General features: G+C 44.6%; 2 protein-coding genes across 4 annotated transcripts; one reads left to right on the forward strand and one right to left on the reverse strand.

The window, feature by feature from the left end:
- Positions 1-228: 228 nt before the first annotated feature.
- ap2a1 (adaptor related protein complex 2 subunit alpha 1) lies at positions 229-21,037 on the reverse strand. Of its 2 annotated transcripts, XM_084488662.1 has the most exons (21): positions 20,173-21,037; positions 18,461-18,672; positions 15,746-15,939; positions 14,987-15,116; positions 14,520-14,621; positions 13,339-13,598; positions 12,694-12,862; positions 12,153-12,290; positions 11,633-11,815; positions 9,748-9,845; positions 9,228-9,459; positions 8,165-8,350; positions 7,465-7,619; positions 6,227-6,298; positions 5,796-5,878; positions 5,490-5,580; positions 4,977-5,099; positions 4,577-4,693; positions 3,988-4,057; positions 3,764-3,898; positions 229-2,640 (listed from the first exon to the last, which is right to left on the reverse strand). In XM_084488662.1, exons 1-21 carry the CDS (start codon positions 20,237-20,239, stop codon positions 2,563-2,565), a joined length of 2,895 nt encoding a protein of 964 aa, XP_084344788.1. In that variant the 5' UTR covers positions 20,240-21,037; the 3' UTR covers positions 229-2,562. The 2 variants fall into 2 exon arrangements, with proteins under 2 accessions (XP_084344788.1, XP_084344789.1); XM_084488663.1 differs by lacking the exon at positions 6,227-6,298 and having other exon boundaries at positions 20,173-21,036.
- A 1,331-nt stretch (positions 21,038-22,368) lies between these two features.
- Positions 22,369-26,915, forward strand: prmt1 (protein arginine methyltransferase 1). Of its 2 annotated transcripts, none has more exons than XM_084488911.1 (10): positions 22,369-22,418; positions 23,203-23,319; positions 23,428-23,583; positions 23,760-23,823; positions 23,910-24,052; positions 24,391-24,478; positions 24,743-24,858; positions 25,018-25,168; positions 25,279-25,400; positions 25,814-26,915. In XM_084488911.1, the coding sequence occupies exons 1-10, from the start codon at positions 22,392-22,394 to the stop codon at positions 25,895-25,897; spliced, it is 1,068 nt and encodes a 355-aa protein (XP_084345037.1). In that variant the 5' UTR covers positions 22,369-22,391; the 3' UTR covers positions 25,898-26,915. The 2 variants fall into 2 exon arrangements, with proteins under 2 accessions (XP_084345037.1, XP_084345038.1); XM_084488912.1 differs by having other exon boundaries at positions 23,212-23,319.
- The last annotated feature ends 345 nt before the right edge of the window (positions 26,916-27,260 follow it).

The following is a 27,260-nucleotide window of genomic DNA, read 5'->3' on the forward strand; positions in this document are numbered from 1 at the left end:
TTTGGACTTAGTCAATGAATAACTGACTTAACCATATGCCTATCGATGTTACCACCCACAGACATTTTTCCAGTCCAGCTTTCTGGGAGTGAACTATGTTTCCATATGATAACTCTATGCTGATAGTGGGGATTTAAAGAAGTAGAGCTGTATCGTCACAAAGTGTAGTTCAGAAGTTGACACTTAAATTGAAGGAGCGGATATATATTAAACACGGGACCACTTGAGTTGAGTATATGGCATAGTTTTACTTTCACATTTTTCAGTACAGAGTAAATCTTAAATCTAACACAGGTATTTGACAGGATTTAACACCGATACACGGGGCTGCATTAGCTAGCGGATACTGCATAGACCCACACGCACGCAAACACACTCACAAATGACTATATATTTCCACTACGATGTTCAACTTCCTGTGAGTGGCGTGTATAGCGACGCAGGACACGATACCTGTTAAACTAATGAGTTTGTATCATAAATGTCATTTTTAGGGGTCACACACACACACACACACACACACACACACACACACACACACACACACACACACACACACACACACACACACACACACACACACACACACACACACACACACACACACACACACACACACACCCTGTGTGTTTATGCAAGAAGGGTAGGGAAGGGTGAGTTGAATTCTGTCATCAGCCTTTCTGAAATGTGTACTAACAAAATAAGATCAAGTGCCATTGGATACAGCCTACCAAGTTTGTTGGAGTAAAAAAAAGTAATTAATTACGAAGCAAATCACAATCACATCCCAAGTACTCTATGTGTGTGTGTGTGAGTGTGTGAACGCAGCAGTGCATCCGCCCGTTAAGAGACCCTGTTTGGGGTTTGATAATGCGTCCTCTCCTAATTAAAACGTGCTCGTCTACCACCCCTCCCGGGCTAGTCCTGCTGCGCCGCTCCGTCTAAAACGGGTCAAGCCATCACACGTCAAAAGGGCAGTCTGAAATTCTTAGCGCTAACCTCCAACGGAAAAACAAAATAAAAATACGGGACAGCCAGAAGCATTTACCTGGACGAATGTCACACCTGGGGACGGTTAAAAAGAACAGCAAACCCAGCAGAAAGCCAAACCCAGCTCTGACATGACACCACCCTGGCGTTTCTGTTTTAACACTGTAAACTCAAGCCGGCTGTAGCCTGCTATGACTACGCAGGCTCGCTCGCTCACTCCTACTCAACGCACGTCCCCATCTTCTCTATTCGATCGGCCGTCTTAAGCTCCAGAACGGGACCTCGCTCGCTACTCGCCTTGTTTTTGTTTTTTTTCCCATGACACAAACACAAGCCTGAAAAAGGAATGTACTAGAATGCAAAAAAGATCAATGCACACAAACTGTCGAGACACAAACGCATCACAGGAGCACGTCAATAAGTCCACTAGGAAGAAAGAAAAACAAAAACACAAAGCAGAAAAACAAAAAACACAAGTTGATCAAAACTACAAAAGACGACCAAAAAAAAAAAAAGCATACTTAATTACATGATTTATATTTTTCATAAACAACACGAGCAGAATCATGACTTTTCTATATAATCTATATATGCCCGAATGGAAGTGAGGGGAGGGGAGGGAGTGGGGTGGGGGAGGGCTGTCCAGGGCAAGGTGGAGTTAAAGTGTATGCCAAGGATTAGAGAGGGAAGGGATGTCTCCGGAAGACGCCTAGAAAGTGCACTGGCCATTTCCACTGGAATTGAGTAGGCGGAGTTCAGGAGACGGGAATGGAAGGGAAAATGAAGGGAAATGACGAGGACGTCGAAGGGATAACCCTGCTGGAAATGTTAGTGATGGTGGTTGAGGACGAGGGTGGGCAGGGGATATGATTGCAGAGCTTAGTTCAGACCCCTGAGGTCGGACTATTAGTGTGATTCTCAATCGCCCCTCGACCCCCCGCACCGTGAACAAAACAAGAACAAACATCAAGCCCATGAAAAGTGAGTGTCTGCCTATTTGAAATGATCCAAAATTCCACATGGAAAGCAGCCACGGATGTGCGCCTACCACAGATCCGCCGTCACACACGCACACACATTATTTTGCTAGCACGCCTAGCTTGTAATGTCCACTCGGGGCCAGCTGTCATCACCACTATGGGATGTGAAGGGGTCGGGCTGGCTGGGAGAGGGACAGGTGTGACGGAGCTTAACTGGGGCTCGCCAGCATGACACACACACACACACACACACACACACACACACACACACACACACACACACACACACACACACACACACACACACACACACACACACACACACACACACACACACACACACACACACACACACACCGGGTGACAATAGCAATGACAATAACATGGCTGACCGCGCACACGGCAGCTGCTTCTTTTTTTTACTTTTTTTTTTTGTACTTGTTATTCTTCCCTTATTGGTCGGTTACACCTTTTTACTTCCTTGTTTACTTGGAAACTCTATGATGGAGTCGGACAGGGGGGGAGAGAAGGGAGGCGGTGGGGGAAACGGGGAACGGGAGGGACTTCATCTTCCTCCCCCCTCAGTGTGCGCTCAGAACTGTTCGGCCAGCAGGTCGCACAGCCGCTTGGAGACCGTGTCCTTACTGCTGCGGAGCGTCAGCCGGTACATCTGGTGTGAGAGGGGGACAGACGAGAGAGACACAGCAGCAGTCACAAAGGGAGCTGGAGGAGCCGGTGTGCAGTCATGGCAGGGGAGGGGAGGGGTGGGTGGATGTCACTGAATGGGAGTCGCTGTGTCTTTGCCGACTTGCGGTGGCCAATGGGATACAAAAGGCACAGCGAGGGCAACTAGCACACTTGGACACTCTCTTGACATGTAACGAGGGCGTAGTAGCACACAGAGAGGGGGGAGGTGTGAAAACAGACGATTACAGAGACAGGGAAATGAAAGTGAGATAGTACAGAGGGACCGTGGAGCCCCTTAACCGTTTTCTTGCCCAATAAATTGACCATTGAGAGAACATACTGAGTGAAATAGTGAGAGTGCCATATAGGGTACGGAGTGGATATATGGAAAGAAAAAAAAACCTTGAATAACAATTTGGCACGTGAATGATCAGTTGGTTAAAAATAAAGGGCCGTTTCCATTTCAGGGGGCAGTAAACCCTTTGAATAAAGCGGGATCTCTGTTGGAATCCACTTTCCAGGTGAATTACCACCATGAGCAGTAGCGTGATCAGGACTAGCCAGTATTGACCGCAGCAACCTCGCACAGGCTAGTTTGGGTCAAATCAGAGTTTTACTTAACTGACGTAAACACACAAAAAAACCAATCCAATTTTTTACATGTTCATACATATAAATATTTATATAGATATACACATCAGGAGTGGGAGATGGACTATGGAGAAGAGTTTGAAAGAGCAGACTGAATTATAGTACAAAGTGATCACCAACCAAGAGGCAAAAAGCATTGTCTCTGGAGTTTTATGTAAAAAAAAAAAAGGTCATAGATTGCATAAGAGAAGGGGTGGGGTGAGTAAGAGAGCGAGAGAGAGAGAGTTACCTGGACGCCAGGCTTGAGTTGCAGCAGCACACATACGCGCACGCATACACACACACACACGCACACAAACACACAAAAAGAACCACACGGACAGCTGTGAGTGATGTCGTGTGGGCAGCAACACACACATCGCACAAGGGCACACATCGACTGGGTCTGCTGTGTGTACATAAGGGTAATGTTAGTGTGTATGTGTGCGTGTGTGCGTGGGTGTGTGCGTCCATACCTGGGCCTGCGCGTTGGGCTCCAGGCGGAGCAGGACGCCCACCTGCTGGGACTTGGTCTGGATGACCCCGGCACACACGTAGTTCTCCGGGTTGGGGTCCACGTTCTCCAGGAGGGCCGTACCCAGACCCAGCAGCTAAATGTCAACACACACACACACACCATGAGTACACACAGGCTGAGTGCAGTGGTGCTCTGTGCGGCCATGTGTGATCCTGTGTGTACCTTAGCCTTGAGTACTTCCGTGTCCATGCCGTGGTTGGCCTTGAAGATCTTCTGTGCTTCCTGCTGCGGCCTGAGAAGATCGATGCAAAACGATGCAATGTGTCATTATATTATTATAAGTTACAAAAAAAACAATTCAAATAACACTGACCTTGAATCAATTCAAAGTAGTGAAGTTCTGTGTTTGAGGACAGAAATGTAATTTCAATGAAGGCAGCGTGTCAGTAGTGGACTGGCTTCTTGTGTCTTCACTAGAGTGGCCTTTAGTTAACTTAATTCCTTAACTTAAGTTACCAGATGCTCAATCAACCCCCTCACTCCTTCAACACCTTGCCTTCTCCAGACATGACACCTTCCGCTATCCTTATCAATACATTGAATTGATTGAGGCAATCAATGCAAAGTATTGATAAGGAAAGCGGACCGATCTGTACGTTTGGTAAGGAGTGGTCTCCCCCTTGACTCTTTGTTTTTTTTCCGGACATTTTCCAATAAGAACAGCACACCCAATGTTTGTCTGGAGAGGTAAACTCTGATCATACCAATACTACCTAATCAAAATACTTTGCCGTCAAGAAACCCTACGTACTGGCTGAGCTGTTTCCAGCGCTGGAAGAAGTCGGTCGCGGCCATCTCGGTGGGCTGAAAGAACTTGTTGATGGTGACGGGCAGCTTGAGGGTGATGTTCTGCAGAGCTCCCCCGTACCTGGATAGATGGGCCGCACAAATTAGGCCTCAAAGCCTTCCACTTGTCACTCTTATTTGCCCTGGAGGGTCAGAGAACTCTGAATGTTCCTCCATTAAGACGGAACAAACAAGAGTACTAAATATGAAATCAATAAAACAAAAATAGGGACCTTTCCTCAGCCAATACCATGTGTTGATTGCATGGTGTTTCCCGTTAGGAACCACTCCATTAAGTAGAACAGGTCAATGTTTACATGTCCCAGGTTATTTTACATTGTAATTTTGGATGAGAGTTGTGTTACCTGAACTTGATGTTGAGCAGCGGGGCCTCTGAGAAGTCGGTGATGCACTCAATGTTGAGCACCTGCTGCACCTGCGCTCCTCCTTCCACCAGGGGCTCCACTGGCTTGGTCTGAACGTTGAGCTGTGAGCCACGGCATGTCAAGGAGCACCACAGAAGACACAGATAAACACGCAACACCAGCGAGGGCTTGGGATCTAGGATGCTCCCACCCTTTTAAACATAATAGGAATGAGTATGTTTGGTTATTACAAGGAACACTATTGCAGCCTATTTCAACCATTTGATTAAAAATAATAAATTGACCTGTGGTCTTGATTTTCATCATTATAATCTTTTTTTTATTCCAAGTGCAGCGAAAACGCCCCCTGAATTTAACTACACAGAAAATGCCCTATAGTGTATATAGCGAGTGTTTAATGCAGCCAGTGGAATTTATCGACTTGTATAGGCATGATTCTGGGCGTGTATAAGATAGGAAGGAGTCCTGAGGGCGGGTAGTATTGGAAGGATATGAGACTGCAGCTCCCCCGGGCAGCTGACGGTTGTGCTGAAGCTGGCAAACTGCACGGACGTCTTGTTACCGTAGAACAAGTACATTCTCCCTGGAGGACACACATACACACACTAATGTTAGAGAGCATCAATGTTGTGCGTAAAGAAAAGATGCTACATCGTGATTTCATTCCAGGTGGTCCCATGGGTGACGGTCACATCACCGTCTCCCAAGTTGGCAGGGAAGGGAGAGGTAAAAACAATGCTGCTTATTCAGGCTGCTTTGAGCCGCGGAGGCACGCGGCGCTCCACGCGGGGAACTCACCCAGATTCTGACGGTACTCCGACTTGATCCCGATCTGCAGCAGCTGGTTCTCAAACAGCACGCCGTTGTTCTTGCACACGAACCTGAGGCGGCCGGGAGGGCAACACAATGAGGAGGTCAGGGAGACTGAAAGAGAGCAGGGCGGGGGGGGAGGTCTATTTGAATGGGACAGTCGGGACAGCTGCTCCGGGCCGTTCTAGAGAACAAAGTTGCCATTTCACTTAAAACAAGTAAGAGGGCCAACTGAACCGGATATTACGTAAAGGAAATAAACAACCTCTCGCTGCAGGGGGCACATAACGTGGACCGGGATTAAGGTAGGCTCAGGCTGCGGTTAAGATGCCACCGAAACACCCGCCATGACGTAGATTAGCATGGATGGAAGGGCGGAATGAGGTAGGGACGGAGGGGGAAGAGTTAGTGAGCCTTACTTGTTCAGAAGCTCGTCCGCCTCAGGCAGAGGGGGAGCGAGGTCCTCAGAAGCCACAGAAGGGGGGACAGAGCTGAGGTTTTCAGTGGGACGAGAGACAGTGCAGCCCAGGGGGTCGGTTGGAGAGAGAGAGAAAATGGCCCGAGGAGGGACAGAGGGATGGAGAAAAAGGTGGAGGTAAGGTGGAAAGGGGAACAAGCCATGGAAACCAGACCAGGACGAGAAAAAGTATGATGGAGAGAGTTTTTAGAGACAGTTAGAAAGAGAGAGGGGGGACAAAATGCAGTAATGGTTAGTGAAAGCATCAAGGTCAAGTTTGTATTGAAATGAGAGCTTTCATCTGAATGCAAATGAGATGTGTGTTGCAGGCTCAAGAGACAGAGTAGACAAAAACAACAACTACTGTGTTGAAACTAGGTCCGGTAATATGTGGTTGCCTAAGTGACATGGTGCTTTACTACTGGCCCCTTACTCAGAGTCACCAGGAGCCTCAACCAATAGGGTGTCAGAGGTCTCCGTGGGCTGTTCCAGATCTCTGCCAATGTCCAATCACGATGAAAGGACAAGGGACAGATGCACAAGCAGACACACACACAGATAGAAAGATATATACATTTATGCCACACACACACACACACACACACACACACACACACACACACACACACACACACACACACACACACACACACACACACACACACACACACACACACACACACACACACACACACACACACACAGGGAAGGAGGAGAAAAAAAGAACGAGAAAAAAAGACAGTCACATAGATAGCAGAGGTATAAAAACGAAGAGAACAAGATTAGACACACAGAGAAACACGCAGAGCGAAAACAGACAAGACACAGAAGACCCAGCACATCCGTCTCACGTGCTAAACCCCCGCTCCCCATTGGACGAACCATGTCACATATTCAGATCACGTTGATGTCACCACAAACCATGTCTTGTTAATAAAGCGGACTTAAAGGGCACTTCACGGGTACATTGTGGACTCCTCCACCCCTGCACTCCAAAACTACACACTAATTGTCAACCACTGTACACAGAAAAATGCAGCTCAATAAAAAAACAAGTCAAAGTGTGGCTTTGCCTTGCTGTGCACACCAAGTTAAGTTTGCATCATATTTTGGTCAATTCCTAAACATAAAGGGATAATATTTCAGCACAGTGGCCCGTTCTCCAGTACTCCCTCTCCAGCCGAGCCGCAGGGAGCTCACCTGAGGAAGCCGTCGTCGTTCACTGCCGCGGAAGGGGCGCCGCCCCCTGACTCAGAGAACACATCGACCAATAGGCTGCCGGCACTCGGGGGGGCAGCACTGACCGGGGCGGCGGAGCGCAGACCCAAGAGGTCGGCGGACGGGGAGGGGGTGGACTGGAACAGAGCGGAGAGAGGGGACAATGTGAGAGAGCAGCTTAGAGGCCATTGATGTTAATGTGTTAAAAAAGGTGCATGGTGATCTTGTTACCCTGAACCAAGTGTGGTTGGGACCACACATGGGTCCCTTGAAATGGATACATGGGTCGTGAGAGATATTTGATGACTATTTTGACCCAAAACACAAGGTATGAGTGTGATAAGCCATTGCAAGCCACTGGGGAGGCTGGTAGACTGACACATCTCTAGGTGGAAACTACTTTCCACCTAGATGTCACTAAAATACAGATTTTCCAACAGCTTGTCATGGCTAATCACACTCGCACCTGGTGGCATACTATCACCCCTTTAAAAGAAAAAGGTTTGAAAGGTCTCGTGAAGCCATGAACGAAATATGAAGAACCATCGGGTTCATGTTGCATGGGTTAAAACGATGTGTGTTGAAGCAGATGTTGGGGTCGCAAGCACTTTTTTCAGACTGAAACTAGAAGGCGGGGGGCACTTCTTGGTGTAATCTTAACCAAAGCAATGCTTCTACTTACAGCGTTGGAGGCCGACATGGCAGAATCAGGACCCCGTTCTCCTCCTCCGTTCAGCTCCCCTCCCTCCCGCTTCCCGTCTTCCAGCTCGGATACAGGCACGACCCCCGGGCCCTTCTTCTTCTTCAGCTTGGCCAGAATGGAGGACTCCCTCTCTGGGAAGGGGGGCATCTCCTCCAGGACTGTGGCCTGAAACACAGTGGGACACAAGGGGACCGTTCAGAACCAATGATCGCCAGTCCCAAATGCTGTCCCTCCCCCCTTAACACTCCACATGACTACCGCTCCGTTGGGCCGTAATGTGTAGCGCTTCTCAAATCAAAAGTAGGTAGGGTTAAAAGTAGGCACGGTGGCAGTGCCGTCCAGATGGCCGTACAAACCGAGTGAATGCAGATGGCTTTAAGAAGTACGATATCCCAGAACGCATTTTTCCATTGGACCGATGGCCACCAACATAAAGAGCAGAAATGTACTGATATGTTGTCAATACGTTGATCAAAAAGTGTTTACTCGGTTGGAATGTCTTGGTTTAATTCCACAAAAAAAGGATTATGTCAAAGTCAGTCCTATTTAGTCGCGTTTTATCTGATCCCTCTGGCTCCGTTCTGAGCTTCTTCGAAGGTCAGCTAGAGGCACTTTAAACAGTGCGGTAGGGGAACAGCATCGGAACAGGGCTTCAGTCTACTCTAGAGAAACCGATACCGATACAGCAGGGGTTAAAGGTGACATATTATAGGTATGAGTGTGATTAGCTATTACAAGCCGTTTTGAAAATCACAAGTGGGCATGTCCACCTAGATGTATGACGAATAGATGAGCAGTGTTTGCTACAGTCCACTGGGTAGGCTGGTAGACTGATCTCTCCAGCACACATCTAGGTGGACACGCCCACTTGTGAAGTCAGAAGAGGCATTGTAACGGCTTGCAACAGCTAATCACACTGACACCTGGTGGTTTAATGTGTCACCTTTAATGGATTGTCTTCTTTACTATCCTAAAAGGTGGTCTAGTGTCAACTTAGTTGACAATAGACTTCACTCCGGTCACATGATTTGAGTGCACTGACCAAGACGTCCGTGCTGGCGATGGAGGAGAGCTTGAGGTACTCGACGGCACGCTGCTGCAGCTCCACGTCCGAGTTGCGGATCTGACTGTCGGAGCGCAGCACCTCCTGGATGGTGGCCTTGGTCTCGGGGAACAGGTTGATGAACTTGATGTAGGCCGACAGCAGCAGGGCCCGTGTGGGCACCGAGCACAGGTGGAACTTGGAGTGCAGCAGGTTGAACTGGACCAGAGGGCTGGAGGAGTGGGGAAAAGGGGATGGATAGGATGGGAAAAATGAGGCAGAGGTACCGAGGTGATGCTCATGTAGGTGGAAAACCTAAAAGTTACAAGGGTCACATTGTTCCATAAAGTTGTACGTTTTTATTACGATTACGATTATTACGATTTGCATGCCATAAAACCATGATGGATATGAAGTCTGCCATCATCAACAATTGGTAGAAAATGTATTTGGAAATGCCTGCTGCGACTGACTAGCCGATGGCCAGTGTTCTGATGTGAACAGGGGGTGACCAAATTACCTTGAGCGGGGGTCTCCAGCAATGAGGTTACCAAACTCTCCCAGGATGTAGCCTCCCACCTTGACCATGTTCTCGTGGCAGGCAGGGGCCTGCAGAGCCTAGAGAGAGGAGGATACAAGTGTTAGCTGGCAACGTTTACCACTCTCTTCGCTTGGTGTCATCGTTTATTATTTCCTTCTACCAACCATCTCTAATGTGCAAATGATAGTAATGTGCAAAAAAAGCCACTCGTCAAAAAGGATGGCCAAATGCAAACTGATGGGAAATCCTATTGATGTGCGAACAATTGGAAAGTATTAATGGTTAATTAATCAGTGTGCCTCGTAATATGCCTCGTTTCCACCGAGCGGTGCGATACTGTTCATTGCGGTACAGTGCGGCTCTGTTCGCTTATATTGGCGTTTCCACCGAGCAGTGCGGTTCGGTTCGCTTATTGGCGTTTCCACCGCCAAAAGTCCACCGAAATAAACCCGCAAACGAGTCTACCTATTTTTCGGTACTCCACCGTTGGGTTACCAAGCCGTCTGAAAGGGTGGCGAAAACGTGGAGTTACACACGCCGTTATTCTGAAATCACTTTATAAATATCCTGTTTGCTATGACCAGGTCACTGATATCTTTGCAACACAAACAGCGAGGAGGATTGACTTGATCTATAAATGAAGTCCCTCAATCTTAATTGGCTTAACACCATGACCAACATTCTGAAACATCCATTAACATCTACATTTGCCTCAAACAATGTTTGTTACTCTGACCATTCTGTTTAATATTGTGGAAAGGATGTTAGTGAATGATTCAGAGCATGATGCATTTTAAATGGAATCACTTTTGGTATCTTCATTTTTCTTAAAACAACTGTAGCTGAAAATAAACATAGCCAAATCACAACCAATAGCTTCAGTCATTGAGGGCAAAAATAAGCCCAACGATAGGCCCAGACTTTTTAATTTTGTTTTACAAATCAAGAGTAGGCCTGATTTGACTAATTGGCTTTGCATCCTTTCCTTCTGCCCTTGTAGTCCAGGACATGCTGCCCACCAAGTGCAATGCTGCCACTGGTGGATTTGTATCAATTTGATTCACGTAATTAAGTATATATATAAGATTATATACATAAGATTCAATATCTTTCATATATAATCTGGATAGCAGGCAAGCACCAGTTTCTGTTCCAATAGACTCTTTATTTTTTCTCTTTGGATCCCCTGTGACTGAAACATGTCGCCCAATGCGTTCATCAAGGAGCCTACGCAGAATGTGAATGTCATATACGATACTGAAATGTGCCTGCGCGCATACTGCTGTTTTTACGGTACTGAAATGTGCCTGTGCGCATACTGCTGTTTTTTACGGTACTGAAATGTGCTACGCGCTTACTGAGCTATGCAAGTGCTCCGTAAATGAAACTTAACGTTAAACTGCCTCCTTTGCCATCAATACAGTGACTCTGTGAAATCCTGGCAGTGTAGCACAATGTTTTAGACGGGAGAACTAGCAAGTTCTGATTAGAAAAAAAACTAAAGTTGTGCAAGTAATTTACGTCAAGTGATCGGCTTTTTTGAACAGCGCTTTTGGGGTTCTCCGATCACGCTATTTTTAGCCAATATCGGCCAATCATGATCGGTGTCCGATCAATCGGAGCATCTCTAGTTAATTGTAAGGCTCCTTTGAACCCAGTCTTAATGAGACACTTCCAACATGATCGATAGGAGTATTAGGTATTAATTAAGGCTCCTTTGAACCAGTCTTGGTGAGACATCTCCCATGTGATCGATAGGAGTATTAGGTATTAATTAAGTCTCCTTTGAACACAGTCTGGTTGAGACAACTTCCATGTGATTGATAGGAGTGTGAACACTATCAGGTGTTAAGTATGAGCCTACCTCAAACACGGTCTTGGCGGCGTAGCCCTGCACGTCGTCGCGGTTGATGACAATCTGGATGACGCGGTACCACACCTCCTCGCTGACATAGTCCCCGGCGATGCGGATAAGGTTGAGGATCGTGTCCACGTACCATGAGTAGTCCACCGCATACTTCTCCGCCAGGATGGCCACCTTCAGCACCTGGGTTGGGTGAGGGGTTCATTCATTAGAAATGCCATAGCCATCCGTCAGCTATTAGTGAGGGAAATACTCTGTGAGAATATCCTTTTCTGGATGACTGCGTCTGCCTAGTTTTCGAGGAATCGATCTTGCCTGTCAATCACAGGTGAATGCAACATTTCTCAATGGCGGAGAAACATAGGGAGGGACCAGAGAGGGAGGGGATGTTTTTATGGGTTGGGTTTGAAATCTTGTCCTTGTTTGCTATCTTCTGCTCTCTTTCTCTTCACAACTCTTGCATCTGACCTACAGCACCTTTAAGTACAATGAAAGGTTGCCAAATTGTGGGTGTGTTTACCATCTCCTCGCGGATGGAGTAGTCGGCGGTCTCCAGGTAGCTAAGCATCTCAGCCACAATCTGCTTGGCGTTGCTGCGGTCGCACATGGCGTAGAGCAGGTCCGCAGCCCTCTGGCGCACGCTCACATCCCTCTCCGTCTGCTCGGGGAGGGAGAAGACGCACACACAGACGGGGGGATGGAAGAATTAACACCAATAAGAACATTATAACATTAGGTTTTGTTGTTTTTGGTCAATTCTTCAATTCATATTTTTCAAGCCTCTTTCTCACCAACATATTAATTAGAGTTTCAGCACTATAAAGATGTAATCAAATAGTTGTCATAGGAATCTTTTGGTGGCTCACATTTCCATTATCTTTCGCTGCCATTGTGACTCATTTGTCTCTCCTTCTGCTAAAATCCCCTAGTTCAGCGAGTGGCACATTTCCTGTACCACTAAAATACAATACAAACCCTGATACCATGATGTATAGGGTTAGGGTTAAAAACATCACTATAACTATATAAAACATATATCAAATATAGACATGTAGACCGACCTTGAGCGCATTGATGACCGTCTCGATGTGCGTCTTGACGGCCTCGTGGGAGAACTCGGAGCTGGCCAGGGTGCACATGCTCTCCAGGGCCAGGTAGCGCAGGTTGGTCTCCCGGTGCTGCAGGAACTGACCCAGCTGGTTGCAAGCACGCACCAGCAGGTTGGGCTCGCTGAAGGGTGCACCCACATGTTAGACTAGTGTTCTCCACAACCTCCAACCCATCACCTCCCTTACTCTCCTAAAAACACCCCTCTTACACACTTATTGTATGTTGTACGTCCTGGCACTTAAAAACAGTACCTAACGTCGTGTAGCATCTTAGCCTAGGTATCTTTGTTGTATAGTCAACCTTTGTTGGTCAACCATTCCCCTTAAATTGAAAATTGAAGAAGCAGAGGTGTACTGCCATTTCTGGTCTTAACTATATTGATCCGAAACATATTCTGATATTCTTTATGATCAGAAACAAATAACCTATTCATAATTTACATACAGAATGTATATTGGTGAGCCCCCTGGAAGCCCTGGCCAGACCTGTGCTAGTAAACACAAGTTAAAACACCAGAAACGCTCACTCTAATGTCTGGTTGTGTGTGGTTTTGCCTCCTTGTTCCCCAGATGAGTGTCCAACAGGAGGTCCCCTACCTGTCATAGTGGATGATGAGGGAGATGGCTTCGAAGAGGATGGCATTCTTGGCGTTGGAGTGCTGCACCTTCTTGGACTTGGGCGGCTCCTGGGCCTTGTTCAGGATGGTCTCCAGACACTCCACCAGCCGGCCTTTGACGGCGCCGTCCTCTGGCGGGGGGTAGCACTGCAGCAGGCGCAGCAGCTTGCAGGAGAGCCAGGGCGCCGGGACAAAGTAGTAGGTGTAGTCCTGGAGGTCCGTGGAGGCCGACGACACGATCTGCAGGAGGGGGAGAAAGGTTGTAAAGGCTGTTTTGCCTTGGTTTTAAAGGCTGCATTACAGTAAAGCAATGAAATTTCCTGAAATGACCAGCTACTTTGTTCCTTTACTCACTAAGTCATTGTTGCTATCCACATTACTCTGATATATGATTACTCTGATAATTCTGAGAGTGTAAATATGTTTTAAAAGTACCAATAGACAATTGTCATGGGTTTAGGCTAGATAAACGCTGCTACAGTAATATAACTTTCCAAGATGCACTTTTAAGTCAGGGGGTCTGCTTTCCCTCACATCGAGAAATTAAGGAAAATACATTTTCTATTAGATCAACGTTGTGATATTTCAGGCTTCTCCTCAAACAATGTAAGCCCTTAGTGGCGCTGTGGTAACCATACTGCTATCCAGCCCCACCATATAACATTTCATAACAGGGCTGTTGTAATAGAGTTTAGTAGTTGACGTTTACCCCCCCAATTCATTTCTGAAATGGTTAAATAGGTTAAAACACATGATTTAATGTAATCAAAAAGCTTAAGAGCTGGGCAGAAGATTTAAGTCTCCTTCGGATCCACTCTAGGGCAGAGCCTCAATAACACAGAACAAAACCTAAAATCACATCTTCCGACGTGTGTTGTCTTTCTACTACACGACGCCTTAACCAAGAGTATCTGAAGCCCACTGACTTTCTCCGAACAACACTACCGTGCTATTTATGCCAGCAGGTAGAGCAGAGTGCACTGTGGCCCATTACGATTTTTTTTTTCTCAATCCAAACACAGAGCACACATAGCTGAACGTTTTGTAGTTTGAACCCAACCTGAGGGTGTAGGCGTTCAAAGCTGCCTTTCTTTGACATCACCAGGCAGTCTAACGGTTTGAGACGTTCATAGAAATGAGGCCAAAACATCACAAGCCTACCCTGCTGAGCCGGGATACGGCCAGGGACACGCAGGTCTTGAACTCGTCGGGGTTCTTCTGGCTGAGGCAGGTGATGAGAGAGATGGCTGCCGTCACCACACCCTGGACACCGGACCGGGAGAGACACAAGGGGTCAAATACCATGCAAAAGACACAGTTCTACTTCCTCCAGAGTAAGCCATACATACCACACAATCAACTCCATGTGGTGACATTCACTAGTCTCAGGCACATTCAAGAGGAACATTTAAAATACTGAGTTTATTAGCTGACTTTGACATGAATATCAATGCACTTTTTGATATTTTCCTGAGATAAGCAGGTGTGTAGTGGATACACACCTCTGCGATAAGTTATATTATCTAGTGTTTTTTGATTGTGTTGGCCTTCACTTTAACTATAGATTTGTGTCTATGCCTGCTAGGCTCATATATCATTTGTGCATGCCTGAGTCCTCTACTACACACCATGTGCTGGTCGTTGAGAAGGTGCACTACGCGGGAGGTCCATTCTCCCATCAGCACCAGATCGGGGGAGGCTTTGTAGAGACGCAGTAGACACAGCGCAGCCGACTGCTTCACACTGTCCATGGTGTCCCTGTGGGAGAATCCAGAGGCACCGTGAGCACAGCCCTTGGTCAACAACCAGATGCCCCACACACACGACATGGCGGTACTGTCTGACTCACCATGGAAACCCTCTTTACACAGAGCTCATTTGAACAGGAGATCCTTGTGGCTTACTCAAGTCCTCCGCTGTATTTAGACAATGACTATAATGAATAACTTTAACCATCAGGCTTCTGGAACCATACTAGAGCTCTAAATAGTAAATGGACTGCTTCATATAGCGCATTTCTAAGCAGTGGCCATTCAAGAGCTCTACAATTAATACCTTACATTCACACACCGACGTTGGTGTCATCCATGCAAGGCAACAGCCAGCCCGTCGGAAGCACTGGGTTAGGTGTCTTGCTCAGGGACACCTCGACCCTCAGCTAGGAGGAGCCGGGAATTGAACTAGTAACCTTTCGGTTACAAGTCAACCTGCTCTACCTCCTGAGCCACTGCTCTAGATTCAAATAGTCTGTCTACAGATATTTGACTCTGGCTCAATGCCTTCATCTCATGCTCGAAGATTGCTTAGATTTACCAAGACTTAGCTTGGGCATTAAGAAAATAGTTTTGAAACACAGCCTGGGCCTGGGCTTTCCCCAGACAACTCACCCGGCCACAAGGATACGAGGGATCTCCCCGGCGAAGGCCTCGGCCATCTCCCTGCTGCCAACGTTGGCGATGCAGTGCAGGGCCAGGCACATGAAGGTGGGGTTGCGGCTGGACAAGTCATTCTTGATGGCGTTGTTGATCAGACGGATCAGCTCGCTGTTGCTGTTCACCAGCACTGAAATGAACAGGTAGCCCTGGGGGGAACAAATAGGCCAAAGGGTTGCATCAATGGTTGCATCAATGGTACGTGAACATAGCCCTTTCAACAAAAACAGCCAGTGGAAGGCCAAGTGAGGACAACCGATGGACTGTGGCGGGGATAACAAATAGAGGAAGGAAATGGGAAAAGTGAAATGGTGGCAAAAGAGAGGAGGCAAAGAAGTCCTGACTGTGCATAACAGCATGGTATTAAATTAGAAATGAAAATCAATAATGCAGTCACACACAGGACTGTTTTGATGTGTTTCTTGTAAGAAAATCATTCCAACAAAAATAGCAAGGGATTGAAGGGCATTCATGAGAATCCTCTGCATTCCTTTTACCATTTGGGATGGTGATAGCAGTACAAGGGGCAAATGTTAGCATCTCAAAAGCTATTTGTTGACACACCTTCATGCTACCAGTACAGTCCTTTGCCGTTTCATTCAACTGCATATTTTCAGTCTCAAACAACAACCCCATGATATTATATATAGTAACAGTCATGTGGCAGGATGTCCATATATCTAAAAGGGCAGGGGATCATTAGATATACATGGACCTTCTTTGTTTGATGTTAAACTTGAAGATCTTGTGGAATCGCCTCAATGGGTGCAGTTCTACATTCCCCCCATTTGGTTTAAGTCCTGACACATCAAAATTGAACCTCTTGACAATTTCCTTTTCCTGACGAAATCTACAATGGAAGAGACCATAGCAGAGGATATTTTTCTGCTGTACGTCCAATTACTTTAACACCCTCAAGTCTTCTACCGCTCTGAAAGAAATCTTAAGGTCTGTGGGTCTTGCTGGCACTATAAAATGTGATTTGCCACACATACAATTGTCAAAGGCAACCATGCATTCTTTACATATCAAGTCAGCAAGACCGCCTGGCCCAGTCATCTCTATACTTATTAACAAGTCTAATAAATGTGATCTGTACCACTGTTTAGGGAGAATTCCAATGCAATTCTGAGGAAAGATTAAACGTATTTAACGGCTTATTGATGTAAATTCCTTTCCTATTTTGAGTTTGGCCAAAGAGAACTGCAGGAACAGCAGGCACTTGCAGGACAAACCCGAACACTAACCCAGCCCTAACCCCAACACTTGATAAAATGTCTTCCCAAAAGACTTGTCTGATGAAATGAGGGGGCCTAGGTGAGTAACACATGTCCCATAAATATTGCTGACAAGAAGGGAAGTAGTACAACTATTTCCACATTCAGCTGCCATAGAGGATGTGTTGCTTTGGATTACAGTTGGGAGTGAATAAAATAAATGTTCAATATGAAAGAAAGATTTTGGTCCAGTTAAGTGGTGAAGTTGCTACTTCCTTACATTGAAATAACGGTTAGCATTCACACAGGACTGTGAAAAGAGCCAAACAATGTCAACACATGCTGTGACGCTGTTGAGCGGGTTGCTCGTCTATTGGACAGAAAATCTGGAGGGAAACTCACAATGCTTCCTTGTTGCGGACAATAATAACGGGCAACAACCGCTTTTTGGTCATCTTGGGATCTTTCAGTTTCATTTCATTTATTTTACTGTTTTTGTGAGTGACCATAAGCAAATACTTTGTATAGGTTTAGGAAGTGAGTGCTTCAACCTCCTGATTACACCAAGTGCGAACAAGACAATTTTTTTATCTAGGAAAGTTCATGCATTCCTGGCTGAATATGTTCAACATTTCCAGTTTGGGACAAAAGTTGATATTCATCTCACAATGCATCGTTTCAGACTTCACTTGGAATGTTTGAATGGTTGTTCAAAAAACATCCCAAACAATCATACTCTCACTTCAAATGCTTCTGGGCTGGATTGAAAACAGACCGAACACCTTAAGTGTGAAAGCAGGTGTTGGTGAGTTGAGTGTTTTTGTTTTTTGACATTCAAAATGATTACTCACAAATTGCTTGTAATTATAGTTCAAATATGACAACATAGTCATGGCCAAACCAGTTCATTCCCTACTGAGCAATTATATAATATTCAAACACAGCGTTTAACTTCCAGCCCTACTTAAGGATATAAATAGTTTGTAAGTAAAATGGTCCTGCTGACATTATATGACACATTTTCACAATCACATAATTGCGAGCCAAATTAATATAAAATATGAATTAGCATGCAATTGGTTTTATGTGAAAAAAAACTGTAGGCATCAGTGCAATAACACCATCCTTTTAAAACAAAGGTTATCCAGCTCATACTTTTCTAGGAACAACAAATTAACTTTCCATTGATCTTTAGTACAGTCAACAAACTAGAGTTGGGGATTCTGGGATTCAGCTTGATGAAATGCTGCAAGAGCAAAGGCTTTTGTTTACTGTTCAAAGGGACTGCTTCAATCTGATGGAGCACTTTGACCGCAATAAATGGGGTTGCAAACGAAAACTGGGTTGCAAGGCAAAAAACTGACCGACAGACAGACCTGAGTCAATAAATGATTTGCCAGACTTATTCTTGCATGATAGCCAGAAAACCCAAATCACACGTGGCAACACTTACAATTTGTTTCTCTGTGTACTTGTTGGAACTGAGAAGGTTGACAGCTTCCATGTGTCCAAAGTCGATGTCATGGCCGAGCAGGAAGATGAAGAGCAGCTTGCAGACATACTTCTTCTTGCTGTAGCCATCCAGGGCCTTGTCCCCCTTAAACTTGGAGCGAATGTTAGCCAGCTCTTTATTGATCCGCTTGATCTCGGCTTCCTTGCTTTTACCTAGGGTGAGAGGAAGGACAAGTGAGGATAGCGTTTCTCTCTGTGACATACAGGAGCACAGACAGCCCGGTGAGAGCTGCAGTCAGTGCCCCAGCCTACACAGAAGAAATATCGACAAGCTTCACACTGGTTAGACCGCAACCATGACCAAGATTCTGGTCAAATGTTTTTTCCAAACGCAAAAAAGGAGGAAATTCCAGGTTCCACCACAGGGATAAAAGTAATGGTCGTAAAGGAATGTAATAATGTTAGGTATCAAGGCAAAAAAAACGAAGACTAGGGCATGTTTACCTATGGTAGTGAACAACATTGGTAAATATGGCTGTGAGAGGCTGGCACAATGGGCAAGCAGTTAAGTGTGAATAATATTCTGCATTGAAAAGCCGCCGGAGGTCCTCCCTGGGTGGCATCTGGCAATCTTAATAACTAGTCTGTCCTCAATTTTCTCTATGTTGTTTTCACTGTCGGGAGACAAATCCAGAAGAAGCAGAAGGACATCCCAGCCGAAATGGCCTTCTGTCAACCAAACGTGTAGTTAGGTTTTTGGAGCAGTGCATGTGCTAAGCAGGTGACAGACTCACCACATAACCAAACTGCTATTTGACACAGAAGTTCAATTCAAATTCACCCTTTAGTTTTAAAACTTGAACATCAACCGTCAACAACAATTAGTCAGAATAAACATTTAATGTAGAAATAGAGGTCTAATTATCATTAAATTCATAGTTGAATAAGTAACACCACATACCTCTAAAAAAGTCTGTACATTTCTGATTACTACATCAAAAAAACACCACCTACATGAAAATAAACTCAGTCCAAAACAAAAGACATGCCAATATATAACTAATCCTCTGTCCTGTTCTTTTTGCTTTATAGTGCAGTGATTTACCTCTCATCAACAAAGATATTTTGTTGATAATATCAAAGATATTTTGCAGATGTAATATGAAAGATATGTAGCCACTAGAGAAGTAACTAGGTATGGAATAGTTACAGCAGAGAGAAGCCTACAAATAGATGATAGGCAATACAGGTGAAAATATGCATCCCAGAAAAGTTATTTAATTGAGCAATTAAATGTTTGTCTTTGACACATCCTACTTTCAGTTGAAACAAGCATCAGATAACTGGGAATATATATTGCCACTGACAGTTCGACTCTAGGGGGTGGCTGATAAAGAGTGTAATCTATAAAAACAGATATCGCATTCTTCTTTCCAATCGTCCTGACACCAGTTAGTCACCACTGCTTCGGAAGGTGACGTTTTGTCTCTCCCAAATCCTAGTGTATCATTAGTTCACAACGGCGACCATACTTTGACATGGACCTTTTCAAACAGTATGCGGTAAACTGTATTTAAATGTGTGCACTACGCCAGAAAACGAGCTTTTGATCACCGTGGAACCCGCTCGTTACCTCGTTCACAGCACATATACGGCTAAACAAACACTTTGACAATTCACCAACAACATCCATTAAAAGATCCATGTACTCACAATTACGGATATCGGATATGAACACGGCGAGTCCGCGCATCCCGTCTCCCTTCGACACCGCCGGCATTTTTGCAGGATTCTCTGTTCACTCCGACCTCTCTGGTGCAAATGAACTGGCGTCGGTCAGCTTTTCCGACTGCCCTTGCGTTGAAATACAAATGTTTCGCTGAACGAGAATGAAGCCCAGCAGTAAAGTCCGTTATAACGGCGAAACAGACGGATCAGACGCAACCTGGAACGATAACTTTATGATTAGCTATTGAACTTGCTCTATGCTTGTCGTTGGTGACCGAAGATAGCATTGGCTAGATTAGCCCGATGGCGGTGGATCAACTAGCAGCAGGGTATCCCCGTTAACTAGCTCGTTTCCGCCGATTATGGGTAGCTATTTCATTCAATCCTTTCCGATGACAGATTGGAAGCAATACGAGCTACTGGTTATGACAGCGCACGACATCCACAGTAAAAAAAAATAGCCCGGGTCGAACCGCCTATTACAGAAAATTCCGCAGAAAAATAGGATCAGGAATGTGTCGTTGAAAATGTTTTCCGAAAATGTATGTTAGCTTCGATTCACTCACGGTCAAGCTAGCTAAACAGCTAGCTAGCTAGCTGGCTAGCAATATCATTCAAATGCTGGAATACATGACCAATCGAACGTAATCACTCCTCAAACTGTAGGAATTCCCCACCAAGGATATGGACTGAGATTCCAGTTATATTAAACAATTTGCAAAGCGTGGTAAATAGGAGCTCGTCAGTAATATAGAGCAAGTCTTATCCGCCAGCCTCTTCTTGGTTGCCTGGACAGGGCTCGTGACAGCAGCGGGTCGACTCGACGCAGTTTAGTCTCGGGCACGCTCGTCGTTTCCTCCTGCTGGCTCCGACCCTCCGTACAGCTCCAGAAAATAACAAGCCTGATTGGTTGAAACAATATACCTCTGGAAACGAACGTTTACCGAACACCCTCAACCAGTGAGGAGACCAGAGTAAACATTGCAAAATAATCAAATGGATCAAATATGTATATATAATACACATATGTATAAGTGACGTCGTTTCCAAACGTTGTTTCCAGTCTACACTCTATTAGATTTGCAATTAAAATGCCTTTAATGAGTGGGATGTTTTAAGTAAAATCATTATTTTTTGCCACTGTATATTTTGCTGAATCAATTTTATTTCATTTTCGGGGTATTGCAATTTGGAATTTGACATGCAGTATAAAGTTATTGTTATTGATTGACCTTCCCGTTCATGTTACCAATCCTGTCCTAATCATGTAACTGGTAGTGTGCATGCTTGCTCCCCTATTTCAAAAGCTTCTTCAGTGGGAAAAGTTGGCTTATTGCGTTTTCTTCTGTCTAACTTGAGCTCATTACACTGTTACCCTAAAACTAGGTACATGTATTATAACTATAGGCCCGCATGCATATCTTAAAGGAGCAGCTGGCCACTTTTTTTTTTACAATTCATTTACACACTTTAATATACTGTGAATTATACTGCCACTGGGACACTCTATAATTTATACTGTTTATACTGTTTGTCCTGTCTGTTCTGTTTGTCTGAGCTGAGCAATTACTTACTTGTGGTGTGGTGACTTTCTTGTATGTATGTATCTAGAGTTTTCCAAGGAAGGCTCAGCACCTGGAACAACTGGACTGGACTGAGTTCCAGCAACTGGAACTCAAATAGAGTTGTGTGAGCCATTAACACCTTGGTTATCTTAAATAGGCCAACATCTCCACTCAACAAATATCGTTACGACCATAGAAATCCAATTATGATACAGGAAGAGTTACCTTTGCTTCGATTATAGCCTTTAATGAATAGACCCCAAACAATATATTGCAATAGATACTGCACTTCAACTATTTACAATACTTTAATTTTACAGTTGGGATTTTTAATTACTTTTTTAAATATACTGTGAGTGGTATACGACCTCTTAAAAATGAATTGGTATATATATATATATATACATATATAATTATATACAATTAACTGTAAACAAATAAATACACAATGCACTGGAATGTGTGCCTCATAATAGTGATTTGTTTATGACCAATGAGGAACATTTTGTCAAATATATGGGTGGGGCGTCATGAAATCCAATCCAATCACAAATCGTAATTCGCGTTAATGGGCGGGGCTTGTGTAGGGCGCCTTTCAACAGTCCGCACGCTGGACCCAGCCTTGCACAGCAGACCGAAATGGCGGAGACGGCTGACAGAATGGAGGTAAGCAAAGAATCATTGAATAAATGCAGCAGAGAACGCGCGAATGAGCTAATTTATAAAAAATAACATTAACATCCACATATTGGTCAATCCCTCTAATATAGTTGTAAAATGTAATCTAGTCTAGTCATTCGTCACTTCTTTGTACGCACTTTCAAATGAAGCATCCATTTTACTTGCCATCTCGAGCGATGCTCTATTCTAATGTCGTGATCCAGTTGCCATCATGTGTGTAGTAATAAACATTTATCCTGATATGTATAAAGATTATTTTTAGGTAGTTTCTTAAAGAGAAACTACTTTATGTGTTGCTGCGACACCGGCATGTAGCTCCGATTGTCTCTGGTGTGCTACTTGGACCGCATGGGGGCTAATTTGCTAGCTAGTAGCCTCTCCGGCTTTGAATGCTGCCTCATGCTCAAGCTAAGATTTCAAACCTGTAATGATGGAGGCTAACCACCGGGTATGAAGTAGGCCATAACCGTATAACTTATTTCTGAGCTTCATTCACATAATTCCATTCAGTTATATGAAACCCGTAGACGGGCAAAGGCGGGCATGGCGCTAACAGCCATGTGCGCCTATCTAGGGATGCGACGGGCATACATTTGATAAATCAATCGGCTTTACTAGGCCTGGCCATTAACTGCTATACTCCTACTGGCACTGTTAACTGGTTTGGCGGTACCATCATGTGCCTACCGGTCACCCTTAATTTAACGGCGTATAGTTACATTCTTGATGAAATTTGCCATGGTCGTGACTTTGTCTCTCTTCTGGTGAGGTTTCTCAGGGGGAGGCGGAGGGCTCGACAGTGAAGCCGGCAGTGAAGCCGGCAGCTGAAGACATGACTTCAAAGGATTACTACTTCGATTCCTATGCCCACTTTGGTATCCACGAGGTAAGTCAACGTGACGCGAACACCTTTAGACTTTCATTCACATCTCAACTGTAATGTAATGTTTTTTTCCCTTTTGTTCATCGACTTTTTTCTAAACGATTGTTGTAGGAAATGCTGAAGGACGAGGTGCGCACTCTCACCTACCGCAACTCAATGTTCCACAACAAGCACCTCTTCAAGGATAAGGTGGTGCTGGATGTAGGCAGTGGTACTGGCATCCTTTGTATGTTTGCTGCCAAGGCTGGAGCCAAGAAAGTCATTGGGGTAGGTGATTCGAATATCAAACATGTGTCCTAGAATTTTTGTTTTATTTATAAGCCCTGAAGCCCAACTACAGTAGTCCTCTTGTTCTGTCTTTAACCTGTGATGCTCTAGCCCCAAGTTAATTTCAAAGAATGAGTCGTTCTATCTATACTTAGTTCTTCTTTTGTCCTTTATAGATTGAGTGCAGCAGCATTTCTGACTATGCCACGAAGATTGTCAAGGCTAACAAGCTTGATCACAGTGAGTATACAACCTCATATTCAAATATGGATTCCCATGAACTGCTCCTGTTATAATGCCTAATCATTCTTCCAAATGTCTTTCAGTCGTGACAATCATCAAAGGGAAGGTGGAGGAGGTTGATCTCCCAGTAGAGAAGGTCGACATCATAATCTCAGAGTGGATGGGCTACTGCCTCTTCTATGAGTCTATGCTGAACACCGTTATCTATGCCAGGGACAAGTGGCTGGTATGTGCATGTTGGTTGACCTGTAGCAAAGCATGCTTTTGTAATAACACGCTCCATCTCATGTAAACCTAGTGTATTCCAACCTTCATTTGTGTATTCAGAAATTATGGAATTTAGTTGATTTCACTATTGGTACTTAGCTATTCAACTCGCATGCCGGGTGGTTTACAGAAGTTCCCATTGTCAGGGTTAGATCAATGATGTTTGCACCAACCCAGTCAGCTTTATTGGTCCTTTCACTCGTGGGTGAAGCCCGCCCAGAGCATCTTCTCCCACAACGTAGGTCTGCTGCTTAATTCTGCTGATCGTTATCTCATATTGCTCTTTGTCCCCGGCAGACACCAGACGGCATGATCTTCCCCGACAGGGCAACTCTCTACGTCACCGCCATTGAAGACAGGCAGTACAAGGACTACAAAATTCACTGTGAGTAGACTGCACAACCATTGCTTGTTTTGGTGATTTGGATACAACGTGCTATGGAAACGGTTTATGAAAAACGTAGAACAGTGCACAGCCTTCATGTATAATTTGACAGCTTTTTGCAAAGGGGATATTCCTAGTTTAGTTGTATACCTTACAAAAGTTTGTCTAGCCAAGCTGAGCTGTTGCTGTATTTGCACCAGTTATGCATAACTAAAGCTGAGAGTCTGTATTTATTTATTTTTGTACAAATGTTTTCATGCACAGGGTGGGAGAACGTGTACGGATTCGATATGTCTTGCATCAAAGAGGTGGCAATCAAGGAGCCTCTAGTGGATGTGGTGGACCCAAAACAGCTGGTCAGCAGTGCCTGCCTCATCAAGGTGGGTAGTGTGTCTGAGATGGACCACAACTATGTTTACACATGTAACTGTCGTTGACCATTAAGGCAATTTTTCCCTCATTATCAGTGTGATACACAAGCTTGCATGAATATGTTCTGGGCTGGTTTGTCTAATTTGCCTATATGTTGAATCCTACAGGAGGTGGACATCTACACGGTGAAGATAGACGACCTGTCTTTCTCCTCACCGTTCTGTCTGCAGGTGAAGAGGAACGACTATGTCCATGCCCTGGTCACCTACTTCAATATCGAGTTCACTCGCTGCCACAAGAGGACCGGCTTCTCCACTAGTGAGTTTTTCTTTAACTCCATATTTGTTTTCACAATGTTCCCTGGACGCTTTCATGTTCTTTGACTTGATTCACCAACTTCCTTTTCAATTTTTTTTTTCTGTCCTCAGGTCCCGAGTCTCCCTACACTCACTGGAAGCAGACAGTCTTTTATCTGGATGACTACCTGACTGTGAAGACTGGCGAGGAGATCTTTGGCACCATCAACATGAAACCAAACAGCAAGAACAATGTAAGGCCCCGCATTTTGCAGTTACCTGTAAAAGTACACTGAATTTGACTCTTCCAGGTAAACTTATATCTGCCCTAGTGTGCTATTGAACTGGAATGGGCTAGTAGTGGGAGATTGCCTACTTGGAGTCTTTCATGAAACGCTAAACTAGCCCTAGTCTCAGTGACACAAACTCCTTACATTTGAAGTAATGTGGACATGCTATATACTCTGTTCACTCAAGCTGGTTGCAATATGGGCATGGTCATTTAGGGCAATGTCAATACTATTATATAATACAATTGTGTAAATGCTTTTTTGTTTTGTTGCTACATATATATTTTAAGCATTGGTGCAACAAATTTTATAATTAAATATAAAATAATAAATAAATTTCAACTGAAGTTAATCACATGTTTTGCCTTGTCCAACAGAGGGACCTGGACTTCAATGTAGAGATAGACTTCAAGGGTCAGCTGTGTGAGGTGTCCAAGACCTCAGAGTACAGAATGCGCTAGGACCCCCACCGCGCCCCCCCCCCAGTCCCCAGTCCCTGTTTGTCTACTTGTGTGTTTTGAGAATGAGGAATAGGCAGAAAGGTCCGTGTGTTAGTGTCGGGGGTAAGTGTTGGTCTCCCAAGTTATTTTTTTCATTTTTTAAAGACAGGCTTTTGTGTTGCAGTTCTCGTCAAAGTGATGTGACTATTTAAGGTAGTTTGCTTTTGTGAAGGAGTCAAGGTGGACCGTCCTCAGCGGTTCATTGTGCAATAGTCCTTAAAGTCGGTCCAGCATTTGCCGCCATACTTGGTGTCTGTAGAGTTTTTCTATTGGTTTCTAGCTTGCACACTTGCCCCATTCAGAACAGCACACGCTGACCTTGGCAGACTTGCCTGTACATAGCATAACTGTTGAGTCACTTTCGCTCTCCTTGTCAGGTCATTGATCCGAAGCATAACCTATAATCTAACAGTGTCCCTGCCTTCCTCAGTTTTTATTGTATGTCTAGCGCCTCCTGTGGCTGTCTGAAGTAAGGACAATATGATTGCCTTCTGTGGGGTGTGGGAAATCAGCCGCAGGTGTATTTTTGGAATTCTTTATGTGCAGTTAAGGGGGCACCCCACCTGGACCGTCATACTACTTTTTTTATTTTTTTTTATTTTTTCATCTGAATTAGATACAACAAAGGACATTCTTTTGGTGATTAAAAACAATTTGGAGTTGTTGGGTGCCTCGTGAATTTTTAGGTCACATCCTGGAGGACGTTGTTGTTGCTAGCAAATGTTCATGGTTGTCAATGACTGTCCACCTTAGATCCCATATCTTGCTTCCTCAGACTCAATCTAAATATTTCCTTAAAACACCTTTTTACCATTGTGGAGTCTTTGAACATGAGTCCGTTTCCAAACAGCAGAGCACTTTGATTGTGTCAAGCGATGGCTTGGGTAATGTTGTTTACCTGTACATGACAAAGGTTTGTAGGACCAGACTGTAATACGGTTGTTGTTTTTTTTGGCTGCTTTTATAATAAAACTATTAAATGAAACTGGAATTGAGTGTTTCTGTAACATTCACTGAAATGGGTTTGACCTTTATTGATGTCTTTCAATATGCTGGTTTTGGCTTCAAGTACTGTGGAAATGGGAACGAATACAGGAACAGAAATGAATCAATAGATTTGGCAGTGAATGCCAAATTAATAGCAGGTTTTGCCTGTTAAACAATTCAGTCTAGACTGGCAGTCTTTAAGTCTTAACTACCTATTTAGGCAAACAGGAGAAAAACAAGCTAATCAAAATGTTGGCTTGCCATACCTCTCTTCAAAAGTTCATTAACCAGAGCCCCCTGGGGGGAAAAAAAAGAACAGCTAGAAAGAGCAGAGGGA

This window comes from Micromesistius poutassou, assembly GCF_964030765.1.
Source record: "Micromesistius poutassou genome assembly, chromosome: 1".
Taxonomy (NCBI): Eukaryota; Metazoa; Chordata; class Actinopteri; order Gadiformes; family Gadidae; genus Micromesistius; species Micromesistius poutassou.